The sequence below is a fragment of the Scyliorhinus canicula genome, chromosome 3 (genome assembly GCF_902713615.1).
Source record: "Scyliorhinus canicula chromosome 3, sScyCan1.1, whole genome shotgun sequence".
In the NCBI taxonomy this organism is placed as follows: Eukaryota; Metazoa; Chordata; class Chondrichthyes; order Carcharhiniformes; family Scyliorhinidae; genus Scyliorhinus; species Scyliorhinus canicula.
Window position 1 is genome coordinate 153,454,212 of NC_052148.1, and position 14,543 is coordinate 153,468,754.

The window sequence follows — 14,543 nt, forward strand, 5'->3', positions numbered from 1 at the left end:
GCGGAGGGGAAGACGGCAACCACACATGCGCGGGTTGGCGCTGGCGAACCTGCGCATGCGCGGCTGACGCCATTAGGCGTGCCGGCCGGGTTATTCTCGCCGCGCCGGGCCTTGACGCCAGCGACAAGGCCCCGCGGCCGAGATTTACGGCACGGCCCTCCTAGCCCCCCCCCCGGGGGGTGGGGGGGGGGTAGAATAGGTGGCGAGGAGCGGCCTCCGACGCCGTCGTGAACCTCTCCGGGTTTCACGACGGCATCGGACCTTGCGGAGAATTCCGCCCCAAGTCTGAAGAAGAAGGGACCCTTCCACATGTTTAATCCCTCTTTACCTCCACAACTTGCAAATGACCCGCGTCGCCCGACTGACCCCCCAGCAGAACTTTCCAATCGCACCCTTCCAACCAGAAACCCCAATATCAAACAGCTGGCTATGATTGACAGTTCCTGACCACTTCAAAAGCAGGGAAGTGCTTTCTGCTGAGAAAAAGGAGTGAAAGCACTTAGCTTCTAGATGTTTATAAATATTGTAGTTAGGTTCAAAGCAGGTTACTTGAGATGCATTAAAGCCCAAAGGAAAATTAAAATAAACAATCCAGACACCTGGCTGTCTGGGAACTATTATCCTGTGAATCTCACCCTGCTATTAATGATGGAGAGGGGTCTCTGATATGGGGGTCTCAAATGGAATGGGGTGGTCACTGATATGGGGGGTCTCTGATGGTGGGGTCTTGGATATACCGGTTTGATAGGGGGTCTGATGGGAGTCTCTGATGGGCACTTGTGATGGGAGTATCTGATGTGAGTTTCTGATGGGCGTCTGATGGGAGTCTCTGGTGGGGGAGTCTGAGGGGCTGGTCTGATGGGGGGACTGGGGGTGCAGTGGGCAGGATTTGTGTTCTGGGGGGAGGGGGTCTCCGATGGGCTCAGGGGGCAGCTACGTTAAAAACGTATCCCTTTGACCCAACGAGAGGCCCATAGCATTAGGGCCACGCTGGTAAATACTTGCACCAATCCACGCCTGCCTGAATCTCGGCCAAGAGTGTCGGAGCATCACGGAGGCATTGAGAATCAAATGTCCAGCCTGTTAATAAGATGCAAATGGATTAAAATTACCCATTTGTATCCTCTCGCCGCCACGGGAGCTCAATGCCATCACCAGCGGGAGACAGGCGCATTACAACAGGGCCCGACGCATGATTCTCCGCTATATCGGGATCTCTACTACCTGTGGTGGAGAATCCACTATATTCCGTAAGTTCTCAGTAAGTAGGCAGTCAATGTAAACCAACAGGCCAACTGTGGTTAGACACACCACACTCTGCAAACAAGTGGCAGGCACCATCCAATATAACTTAGAACATAGAACATAGAACAGTACAGCACAGAACAGGCCCTTCGGCCCTCAATGTTGTGCCGAGCCATGATCACCCTACTCAAACCCACGTATCCACCCTATACCCGTAACCCAACAACCCCCCCCTTAACCTTACTTTTATTAGGACACTACGGGCAATTTAGCATGGCCAATCCACCTAACCCGCACATCTTTGGACTGTGGGAGGAAACCGGAGCACCCGGAGGAAACCCACGCACACAGGGGGAGGACGTGCAGACTCCACACAGACAGTGACCCAGCCGGGAATCGAACCTGGGACCCTGGAGCTGTGAAGCATTTATGCTAACCACCATGCTACCCTGCTGCCCCAAATGTCCAGCCTTTGATGAAATAGCCAACTTCTGTGGCTATTTCATCAAATTCCCCCAGATGATTATCAGATTGTGAGTCAAGTGGTCTCATTGGAACTCATTTCCACATGTGTTTCCAAAATCCATTCTTAAAACATGCCTTAGAATCTTCTCCCAAATAACGCTGTCTCTCAGATGCTTCACCACTGATCCACATCCAAGAATATGACCTCTCCTTTCACTATTCCTCTGCCTTGAGTGGCCACATGCATTCAAGTTTCCACATAATCTCTAAGGCACCCAGCAGTGCCAACAGAACACTACTGCTTCTCAGCCTGCATTAAGATAACACTAACGTCAGGATTACTTCAGATATCTGGCTTCTCGCTGGTCAACTTCACCAGGTCTGCACCTTGAAGCTCTGTCTTTAACTGGGAGTCTCTCTCTCTGCCCCTTCCTTTAACTTCAGTGAACAGTATCTTGTTCAATCTACAGTTCCATTGGCTTCAATCTTCCTGGGATTTCTCTTTTTATGCCTTGGTTTCCAGAACTAATTGTTCTTTAGCTTCTGCAATTTGCTTTCTTCCCATTACTTCATTGTTCTATTTCTCTATTTCTGTTGGCTGCTCCTGTAAGAGTTGCTTCTTCTCCAGCTAGCTGGCTCCAACTGCTACTGGCTTCAGTTTAAAATAAAACTCAAAAATGCTCTCTAACTTATAGTGACCCCTGGTTGCTAAGCAACAGGCTAGTCTTCCTTTAAACTCTGTTTTCACTTCATAAACTCGCTACTCATAATGCAACCACAGTTTGTATAACCCCCCTGTACATGCAAGCACCTTTGTTGACTGTGAGTCTAACCAAAGTTTCAACCGTTTCATGCACAGAAACACACAGTTAAACTCACGTAAGTCTATACCGTGTTTCTAGTACCCAAAAATACAAATATAGATTACTTAAAACTACCTCTGTTTCCTGATAACATTGAGGAAATCAGTGTTGGACCATAGAAACATAGAAAAGTAAAAAATAGAAGCAGGAGGAGGCTATTTGGCCCTTCAAGCCTGTTCCGCCATTCATTATGATCATCAAGTGCAATAGCCTGATCCTGCCTTCCCTCCATATCCCTTGACCCCTTTAGCCCCAAGAGCTAACTTTGATTCCTACTTGAAAATACCAACTGGATTCAGGACACTGTGGAATCGTTCACATGAAAGAGATCACCAGAAACTGCTTTTGGTGGCCTTGCCTGGACCAAGAAATTGAAAGCAAGCAGGATCTTGTGCTTCATATCAGAGTGTGAAGAACATACCTCAATTGGCACCCCTCCATCCTTGGCAGCACATCCACATCGATTTTGCTGGTACATTGGAAGGAACAGTGTTCATGGTGGATGTGAATGCTCATTCCAAATGGCCAGAAGTTTCAGTGATGTCCTCAATTACTGCGGAGAATATAATTCAAAGGTCAAGAAAAATGTTAAATTATTATGGATTACGAGAACAACTTGTAATAGACAATGGATTTCAATTTGCCTCGCAGGTGTTTGAGAATGCTTTGAGGCATAAAGGAATTATTCATCACCTCTGCACCCTACCACCCATCCACCAATGTATTAGAAGAGAGATTTGTTCAAACCATGAAATACACTTTAAGGTTGTTGCAAGGACATTCCTTGATTCAAAAGTATCTAGACACATTTCTGCTGACATAACGAAACACGCCACAGCTGGAATTGTCAGTTGCTAGTTCACCCTGCTACCGCTGTTAACGGAGATGGAGAATTTGACGCTCAGCCTAATCTCCCATTCAGTGCAGCAGGAGAATCTCGCTGCCATGAACGCTGGAGAATCCCACCTTACATGTTACAACCAAAGCATCTCCAGCATTCCTACTAATGGGATGGGTAACTGCGTACTCACAAAGATCTTCTGAGACCAATGAAAACATGACAAGATCAAAAGCATGACCAAGTGAAAAGAAGAGTACAAAATTCAAAGACAAGAATTTTCTGTTCGGGACAAGACGTTCTAGCTCATAATTATGCTGCTGGAGTTAAATGGGTTCCTGATACTGTGATTGCTCAGACAGGACCTGTTTCATACACAGTCCAAACGGCGAATTATCTCACCTGGCGGAGACATGTTGACCAGCTATTGCCAAGTCAAGCTCCAACTAAGGATACACCACTTATGGAAGAGCCTGATTTCACCACTCCCACTGAGCCCTCTCCAAATCAAGGAATGCCAACTCCAGTCTCACCTCCTCAGCCTTATCGACTGAAGTTGAAGTCCTCACCTTCACCGGCATTAGATAAAACTTCAAATTCAGCTACAAGTCTTAAATTGACATCAGTTAAATGAACATTACTCTATAAAAGCATCAGAAGTCCCCCATAACACTAGAGAAGACCTCCTGAGTGTCTGAATTATAGTTAAGGTGATCCAAAGAATAACCAGGCAACATGCCTCAATGACTACCGTCCGGTGGCCCTGACATCAGTCGTAATGAAGTGCTTCGAGATGTTGGTCATGAAGCGCATCACCTCCATACTGCCAGATCGCCTTGATCCACTGCAATTCGCACACCGTCACAACCGGTCCACAGCAGATGCCATTTTCCTGCCCCTACACTCATCCCTAGAGCATCGCGACAAAAGGACTCCTACATCAGACTCCTATTTATTGACTACAGCTCCGCCTTCAACACCATAATCCCAGCCAAAGTCATATCAAAGCCCCAAAACCTAGGACCTGGCTCCTCACTCTGCAACTGGATCCTCGACTTTCTGACCCACAGACCACAATCAGTAAGAATGACCAACAACACCTCCTCCACAATAGTCCTCAATGCCGGGGCCCTGCAAGGCTGCGTACTTAGCCCCCAACTATACTCCCTGTACACATGCAACTGTGTGGCAAAATTTGGTTCCAACTACATCTACAAGTTTGCTGATGATATGACCATAGTGGGCCGGATCTCGAATAACGACGAGTCAGAATACAGGAGGGAGATAGAGAACCTAGTGGAGTGGTGCAATGACAGCAATCTATCCCTCAATGCCAGCAAAACTAAAGAGCTGGTCATTTTGACTTCAGGAAGCAAAGTACTGTACACACCCCTGTCAGCATCAATGGGGCCGAGGTGGAGATGGTTAGCAGTTTCAAATTCCTAGGGGTGCACATCTCCAAAAGTCTGTCCTGGTCCACCCACGTCGACGCTACCACCAAGAAAACACAACAGCGCCTATACTTACGCAGGAAACTAAGGAAATTCGGCATGTCCACGTTAACTCTTACCAACTTTTACAGATGCACCATAGAAAGCATCCTATCTGGCTGCATCACAGCCTGGTATGGCAACTCCTCGGCCCAGGATCGCAAGAAACTTCAGAGAGTCGTGAGCACAACCCAGTCCATCACACAAATCTGCCTTCCATCCATTGACTCCATCTACACCTCCCGTTGCCTGGGGAAAGTGGGCAGCATAATCAAGGATCCCTCCCACCCGTCTTACTCACTCTTCCAACTTCTTTCATCGGGCAGGAGATATAGAAGCCTGAGAGCATGCACGAACAGACTCAAAAACAGCTTCTTCCCAGCTGTTACCGGACTCCTAAACGACCCTCTTATGGACTGACCTCATTAACACTACACCCTGTATGCTTCACCCGATGCCGATGCTTACGTAGTTACATTGTGTACCTTGTGTTGCCCTCTTATGTATTTTCTTTTATTTCCTTTTCTTTTCAGGTACTTAATGATCTGTTCAGCTGCTCGCAGAAAAATACTTTTCACTGTATTTCGGCACACGTGACAATAAACAAATCCAATCCAATCCATTTTTTTAAGGCAGTTTGCCCTCTTTAACTAATTCAGAAAATGTTTTGTTAAACTGAGATTTCCAATAAGGGAGACGGAATATGTTATGTATTGTATGTTTTGTCTGGCTTGCCATACTTTGCAAGCTAGTGTATTGTGGGGTGGCAGGATCTATATTTTCTTAATCGTCTTGCTGAGGCAGCAGTAAAGAACAGTTACAATGTTAATCACCCCTTGTGTCTACTTGTGTGCTGATTGATCTTGAAAGTTAGCAGTACCAAAGACGCAACAGAAAGGTGTCATGTTTCAGCGGTAGGGGCCTGGAGGATCTTGAGGAACAACTTCCAAAATGGCTGGAATTCGGTGGCAAAGCTCAATGCCCAGTGTTTGGTCCTGAGAACCTGTAAATAATGTTGCATGAAGTTCAATGACCTCATGTGAATAGTCAAGGTCAGTGAATGCATTTTTGCATGACATCTCTTACCCACTACAGCACCAACCCCTGGCACTGTTGAATACACTGCACACCCATCAGCAGTCCCCAGCAGTCAAGATTCACACCTAGCATATAGATACTCTACCCTCATCTTCTGTATCGCTTGATGCGCAACCTACTGATGCTGTGATTATGAACCTCATACTTTCCAAATCAACCCACATCCTTCATACCATCTTTTCCCTTCTGATGTTTTGCTTTCAGACATCGAAAAACTGTCACCCACACAGCAACCTATGGAAGAAGGGCAGGAACAATACCATTGATGAAGAAGCACATCACTTGATTCCACAGCTACCAGCCCAGATAACGGCACCCTCCACAACCTTTAAAGAGTAGTGTAGGATCGGGATCAGCACATCACGAGGCAGGGAGCTGAATAGGCTGCATTCAAGCTGGAGGGAAAGGATAGTTTGTGTCTTAGCTTCCCAGAGGATGAGTCCATGTATGAGTTCTGCAGAGAGGACTCCGCTGAGGACTGTGATGGGGCTGCCAGGAGGTGAGGCGGATGAAAATGCACACCAAGATACTTGGTGCATTGGCAGACCTGTCATACAGTGTTGTCATAGTCAAGGAACATGGAGGAGTGTAGCTCCAGCAAGGCAGAGATCACCCTTTCCATTGTAGAAGTGGTGGCCAACTCTGTGGCATCATTGGCGACCAACGTATGATTGGGATCCTTGTGGCAAGTATCTCAGTTTCCGTTCCAGCAATGGTGGGAAAGACCCAACATCTCAGTTCTACAATGGAAGCTCAGATCACGATCATGAAATCCATGCTTGCTATCAGGCAGATTTAGACTGCTGTCATCATGGTTGTGGATCCCAGCACTGAAAAGAGTTCTTGAGGTAGTCCAGCAATCTGACCTCCAATCGATTATTAGTATTGCTGAAGCACTGGGCAGCAACACCAAGCAGTGGGAGCTTGCTGTCCTCTCTCCGTAACAGTGTCCTTGTTATTACTATTAGCCAGGTGGCTTAGCCAACAACATGCCCATGCAGTCCGAAGATGGGTGCTCAGGCCCAGAGCAGCTTGACCATTTGCAGTCTGCCCTCACTGTAAGTCAGCTGCCTTCCACTAATCTTTCTGCAGCCACAGGGGGAGCACTGTTTGAAATACTAGGCCAGGCAAAGACACCCAGAAGTCAGACATTACGGGAGTGCATATGGGCGAATTGTTCTTTTTTTGCTTTTATCATTGGACCTGTTGTCTGAAAAATATGTTATGATAAGGTTCTTGTTGGTGAATTTATGGCGGAGGTTTGATGGGATATTGCACTCGAATGGCAATATGCGATATAGTGCAGCAATGGGGGTGAAAAGAAGCCCTCAAAAGACAATTGGAATTTGAGTAGGTGCTAATGGGCCGCCCTTCTCAAGTGAAGGCATCCCAGATGCCTCTTCCTTATTTTCTCCTCTTCCTGCTCCTCACTCCATATAAATCTTCCCTTCTCTGCAACACCTCTTTCACCTCCCTATTATGTTACAAATCTAGAAGCATTGCAGTTGCAGACCCCGTAACACTTTGACACTGTAACAGCCTTTATGTGGACAAGTCACCAATGCCTCTGCTGTTCCTGTGAGTCTGCAGCAACACTCCCTGTCAAATCCAGCAGTTCACCACACCATCTCCAAAAACACTCCACAGTGCTCCCATAAACTTTCCAACAGCAGCAATTACTCAAGGTTACCTCACCTGAAAGTTGTATGTTTGGCCACTTAAATGGAGTGGTGGGGTTTTGGGGGGGTGGGGGGGGGGGGGGGGGGGGGGGGGGTCACAAGCAAATGCATTGAGTGGACCTGATTATTCAACCTTCCAATATGTGTTGTCAAAGCTATTGCTATAATCATTGCCAGGCCAGTTGGGGAATTTCGGCACATCCACAGCATAGTTGAGTGAGCAGTCTTCTTGCAAAAGAAGCAGCTGAACACACTGAATTCCCCATTTGAAGAGCCTCCATCTTTTGTAGCACAGTGTTACGGAGCCAGATTTTTGAGCGAGAGTAACAGAGTGTACCTGTTTCTTCCAAAATTCAACACAGTTAAAGGGGATTGCTTAGAATGTGTAGGATAATTTTATACGGTTAAATTGCAAATTGAAGGCAGGTGTTATGGGGTTACATGTAATCTGTTGTGATATCACATGATCTTTTATCGCAAGATCAAAACTCTAAGGCACACGTTCAACCTTAATTGTTCACTCTAGATACAAGGCCTTCCAGTGTCAAAAGTCTCCATCATCACCCCAACTTCCTGAGACACAGATTCCCAAATAAGGGTTAGATAGAATTTCTGCCCCTTACTTAGTCCTGTTGGGATTCCCAGACCAGAGAAACCCTTGAGAAATTTCAGCCGCCTGGTATGTAAAAGCTAGATTAACCACAGACTACTTAAAATTCTCCACGTCTCCCCAAAAACTGCAGACCAGCCTTGTTTTAACAATACATTTAACTAACACAGAAGCAGCAGTGTCTACGTGATGGATAATTCATTAGTTTGTTGGCACAACAGACATTGTAACATCCATCAACTCAAGAAAGCATTGTGACTCTGGTTAATAGCACCTGATAACTTTTAATAGAGCGATAATGAAAATGTCAGTGACCAAAAAGTGATGAGTTAGAAGGTTGATTTACTTCCCAACGTGAAATTAAAAATATACAAGGTGCGAGAGAGTCAGTGTTCTCTTTGTTTTCATTTCTCTTCTGTTTATATGTTTAATATTATGTCAATTCGCTTTCACATCAAATCTGCTTAAATAAAATTTATCGCAATTGGAGATTTTATAGCATTTTTTTTAACAGGATTATTGAAAAAGTTACTTTTTTCCATTCCAGATGCATCCACATATGCACACTTTCTGTTTAATGCCTTTGACACAGATCACAATGGTTCAGTAAGTTTTGAGGTGAGTGTAATTTTATTGTTATGCAATTTAATAAATTTTAGTAAGCCTGAATAATTGCAGCCTTTGCTCAGGAGATCTGCTGTAATTTTCGTTCTAGTCCAAAAGGGTTCAATCCAAGGGTGTGGGGATTGAGGGAAGGGGCTGGAAGGGGCAATTGGAGGTTTTATGGGGAGATTAGAGGACTCAGTGGGGACATTAGGTCAGAGTTCAGGCAGGGGTGAGGACGGAAACCTCATTGAGGGCAAAGTCAAAAACTTGGAAGGGGGAGAATTGAAATCTGGAGATAAGAGCCTGGGAGCATACTGGACTGAGCCAATAGGTGGAGAGGTACTTACTGGCTGGTTTAATAGCCAGTGTGGTGGCGATGGGGACACCTCTCGAGGCCTCCAAGACCTGGCCATCCACAGTTAAATTCTACATGGTGAATACAAATAAGACTTATAACCTCATTATAATGACTACTCTCCCTGGAAGATCGGTATATTTGCTCCCACCCTGTTAAAACCAGGCAGGTTTGAGTCCAGATTCAAATGTTAACGCTTTTGAGCAGTATTCTCTATCCCGCCGCGTCACATTTTTGCCCCGACCGGCCAGTGGGATTCTCTATTACGCCAGCCGGTCAATGGGGTTTCCCATTGTGGGGCAGCACCACACCATCAGGAAACCCCCGGGCGCCGGTATAACGGAGAATCAAGCCGGCGGAGAATCACACCCTTACTATGCCACCTGAGCCAAACCTGTCCATGTTTTGTTACAATAATTAGAGAAACGGAGAACGAGAGGGACAATGCAAGGCAGAAATGAGTGAATGATCTGGAATCAAATGTGGATTCTGAGATATATGCTAAAAATTTCACATACATGCCAAAAGACCACAGAAGTGACGCTTGGAATTTCAATAACTCTAAAAAGTGACATCCAGAAAAGAAAATGTCAGTGTTTTGGTCATTTCATCAGAGCTGAAGAACTACAGAGACCTCCTCTCAAGGGGGACAGCACGGTAGCACAGTGGATAGCACTGTTGCTTCACAGCTCCAGGATCCCAGGTTCGATTCCTGTTTAGGTCACTGTCTGTGCGGAATCTGCACCTTCTCCCCGTGTCTGCGTGGGTTTCCTCCGGGTGCTCCAGTTTCCTCCCACATGTCCCGAAAGATATGCTGTTGGGTAATTTGGGCATTCTGAATTCTCACTCCGTGTACCCGAACAGGCGCCGGAATGTGGCGACCAGGGGTTTTTCACAGTAACTTCGTTGCAGTGTTAATGTAAGCCTACTTGTGACAATAAAGATTATTAAATTAGAAGGCAAAGTGGAGGACAACAGAAAGCAGAGTCGACCTATTGGAGCATTCAGGGCTAGTTGCTTATTGCATGTGTGGACAAATTCTGCAATTAGAACGTCCAAGTTGACAACAACATCAGGGTACACGAGGCCACTAAGTGGAGGGAGGGATGAGTAACGTTGAAGCAGCATGGGATATAACAGAGGCCTGAGCGAAGGTGCTGTGTCTGCAGTGACAGCCCAAAGGTCTGAAGGCTGTGTTGCCTGGTTCTGCACATCTCCTTACAGCTGGAGATGAACTTGGAGGAGGATGGGGGATCCAGTCGTCATTGTCGATGTAGAAACTAACCATATAGGTAGTAGTAGGAATGCGGTTCTGCTGAGGGAATTTGAGGAGCTACGATACAAATTAAAAACAACAAAATCAAAGACAATAATCTCTGGATTACTAGCTCAGCCACGTGAACATTGGCATATAGTCAAACAGATTATTAGAAAGTTAAATGCATGATTGAGAAAGTGGATTGGAAGGCTTAAATTTCATGGAGCACTGGCACCCGTACAGTGACTGGTGCAAATCCACTTAAACCCAGCTCATTCAAGTATTCTGGATATAAATATGGCAGTGGGTAGGGTTTTGAACGAATAGATTGGCGAAAATGGTGGGGGGGGGGGGGGGTGTATGGCTGGAGGGTTTAAATAAGGGGAAATTTATAAATCTTATTTTTTAATTTAAAGTACTCAATTATTTATTTCCAATGAAGGGGCAATTTAGCATGACCAATCCACCTACCCTGCACATCTTTGGGTTGTGGGGGCGAAACCCACGCAAGCACGATGTGCAAACTCCACATGGACAGTGACCCAGAGCTGGGATCGGACCTGGGGCCTCGGCACCATAAGGCAACAGTGCTAGCCACTGTGCTGCCCGGAAATTTATAAATCTAAATTTGGGGCAGCACGGTAGCATTGTGGATAGCACAATCGCTTCACAGCTCCAGGGTTCCAGATTCGATTCCGACTTGGGTCACTGTCTGTGCGGAGTCTGCACACCCTCCCCGTGTGTGCGTGGGTTTCCTCCGGGTGCTCCGGTTTCCTCCCACAGTCCGAAGATGTGCAGGTTAGGTGGATTGGCCATGATAAATTGCCCTTAGTGTACAAAATTGCCCTTAGTGTTGGGTGGGGTTACTGGGTTATGGGATAGGGTGGAGATGTTGACCTTGGGTAGGGTGCTCTTTCCAAGAGCCGGTGCAGACTCGATGGGCCGAATGGCCTCCTTCTGCACTGTAAATTCTATAAAGAGGGAGTTAAGATTATATAGCAGAGGGCGGCACAGTGGTTGGTGCTGCTGCCTCACAGCGCCGAGGTCCCAGGTTCGATTCCGGCTCTGGGTCACTGTCCGTGTGGAGTTTGCACATTCTCCCTGTGTTTGCATGGATTTCACCCCCACAGCCCAAACGATGTGCAGGGTAGGTGGATTGGCCACGCTAAATTGCCTCTTAATTGGAAAAAAATGAATTGGGTACTCCTAATTTTTTATAAGAAGGATATGTAGCGGAGTAGCAATTTGGACAAACTCAAGTGGAATGTGTAGGCCGATTCCGTGTCACCCATGTGCCGGATAGTTGTGAGCTCAAATCCTAATTTAGAAATTTGACAACAAAATGTAATCTAACATTCCAATGCTGCATTGCGGGATGTGAACTGAGATGTTAAACTGTGGCCTCATCTGCTCTCTCAGGTAAACACAAAAGATTCTGTGGCACCATTTCAAAAAAGAGGAGTGTTATCCTGGCGCCCTAGCTATTATTTATCAGTCACCATCACCATGAAGAAGAGATTTTCTGATTATTGTCACATTCCTGTTTGTTGGACCATACTGGGCACAAACTGGCTGCCATGTTTCCTGCATTACAATAGTGACTACTTCATTTACTGTAAAACAGTTTGGAATATCCTGAGATTATGAAAGGTTTTATGTAAATGTAAGTCAGTCTGTCAGGAATGGACAGACTGTACAACAAAAGTAATAGGGCATTAGTGACTAAGTTACAAGTCGTTAAAATTAAAGACATTTTATCTGAATATGTGAAGTATTCGTAACAAGATGATGAATCAGTAGTATAAATGGGTTTGAGTTAGTCGTCATTATAGCGACAACTAGGAAAAAGTCCGGAGTGATTTTACCCTGTTTTCCGGTGGGCACTGGGACTTAGTCCCCCAAAGGGAGAATCCAGCCCCCTATATTGGGTGCTAATATGCCAGTCTGCCTTTGCCTTTAACCAACTAAATGTCCAAAGAACCATCCAGGAATATGGGAACTCAATGCTGTTTATTTTTAACAAATTTGATATGTTACTGGTAGTAACTTACGTAGCAGTAAACATCGAAGTATTGCAACAACAGTGACTTTTTCTTTGTCCCATTGGTGGTAAGCCACTCAGAAAAAAGAAATGGCAAATATCTACCTCACACATCAACCGATGCTCAGCCCAGATATTGCTGTTTGTTTCTGGCAATCCAGCACAGACGGGTGAAAATTCCATTTCCAGCAGACAAAGGAAAATGCTGCTCCAAAAATCAGTTGATAGTGCTCTTTATCAACTAGATTCACTTCTTTAATTCCGGGAGGAAGGGAGGTACATGTGCATTGTTGAATTTTGTTTGTGAATACTCCATTGAGTAACACAAGTCATTTGCGCATTAACAATACTTTGGGCGCGATTTTCCAGAAAGATGGTAGTGAGCGGAAATAGCCGCGGGCTTCCCGACGCTTGGCCCAGCGAGGCAGGCAAAGCTATTCAAAGTTACTTAATGAGGCGCCACGGGCACCTTGCCACAAATGAAGCTCGCCAGCTGATTTGCCGGACTGTGCTCACCAACCCCCACTGTGAGCACCACGTTGCGGCTGAGGAACATTAGGTGGAGGCAGGAACCTCCAGGAGCGACAGCAGTCGGAGGTCTGCTGGATCCCAGAACCCAGCTGGACCCCAGCCTGATGCTGAGCCTCTGGAACAGGGTTACCAGGAGCTGATGGAGACGTTATGGTGCAGTCAGCACATTCAGAGGGAGATGTCAGCTGATTAGAGGAGTCCCAGAGGCTGTGGGAGCAGGAGATGTTACCGACAATACATGGCACTGAGGCCAACACTGCTAGGGTGACAATCGCATTGGAGAGCCTGGTGCACGACGTCGGCACCATGAGTGAAGGTGTCCAAGGCATCGCGCAGTCGGTAACGGCCAGGGCTGAGGGGCTCGGCAGAATGTCCGACTCGCAAGGGGATGTGATCCAGTACCAGATGGACCTTGATGAGATGCTGCGGGACATGTCCCACTCTCAGATGGGAATGGCCGAGGTGCAGCGGAGCTTGTCCCAATTGCAGGTGGGCATTGCTGAGGTGCTGCGGAGCATGGCTCAATCACTGAGGAGCATCGCTGAGGGCGTCAACAATTTGGTGCTGACATCGGGGTGCCGCCAAGGTGGCAGAGTCAGATGATGCAGGGACAGCTGGGCTGGAACCAGCTGGCCCTCCATCCCAAGGTGAAACCCAAACCCAGGGCCCTATGGGCACCGACCGGGAGAAGAGGGCACTGAGTGCCAACCTAGACCCATCCCAAGGAATGGTGATGGTGGCCACCAGCTCCCCCGAGTTCTACACTATCTGATGAGGTCATGTCTCGAGGTCAGTGCGCGAGTTAGGACAGCACCGCTGTGCATGTGCCGTCAACAAGTGCACCAGGGCTCTCCAGCCCAAGAGGACGCCCACCATGGGCTTCAAAGACCATGGGATCAAAGACCATGGGACAAGGTAAGGTCAGAACACCCGGAGGCCTTGTTCATCGTGGCCGGAGACTTCAACAAGTCCAACCTCAAGAGTGTACTGCCAAAATTCCACCAGCACATCTCCTGTCCCACCAGGGGCGAAAACAGTCTTGACCACTGCTACTCAAAAATCAAGGGCGCCTACCGTTCCATCCCCCGACCGCATTTTGGGAAATCAGACCATAAGACTGTGCTCCTTCTCCCGGCTTATAAACAGAAACTCAAGCGGGAGAAGCCAGCTAAGAAGGTTGTGCAGTGCTGATCTGAGGAGACAGAAGAGCTCTTACGTGACTGCTTAGAGACAGTGGACTGGTCCATATTTAAGAACTCAGCGACTAACTAAAATGAGTATGCCACCACCGTCACAGACTTCATCAGCAAATGTGTGGACGACTGCGTGCCAAAGAAAGCAGTACGTACGTTCCCCAACCGGAAACCATGGCTCAACCGCGAGATTGACTACCTACTGAAGGACAGATCTGAGACGTTCAAGGCAGACGACCCTGTCCTATACAAGAAATCCAGGTACGACCTC

General features: G+C 46.9%; 1 protein-coding gene across 7 annotated transcripts in view; it reads left to right on the forward strand.

The window, feature by feature from the left end:
• Window positions 1-14,543, forward strand: part of kcnip4 (Kv channel interacting protein 4) — a 1,191,104-nt gene that overhangs the window by 1,151,277 nt on the left and 25,284 nt on the right. For all 7 annotated transcript variants that reach the window (XM_038791487.1, XM_038791491.1, XM_038791492.1 and 4 more), the window contains one exon: window positions 8,836-8,906. In XM_038791487.1, coding sequence (XP_038647415.1) covers window positions 8,836-8,906 — 71 coding nt within the window. The remainder of the gene's footprint in view (window positions 1-8,835; window positions 8,907-14,543) is intronic.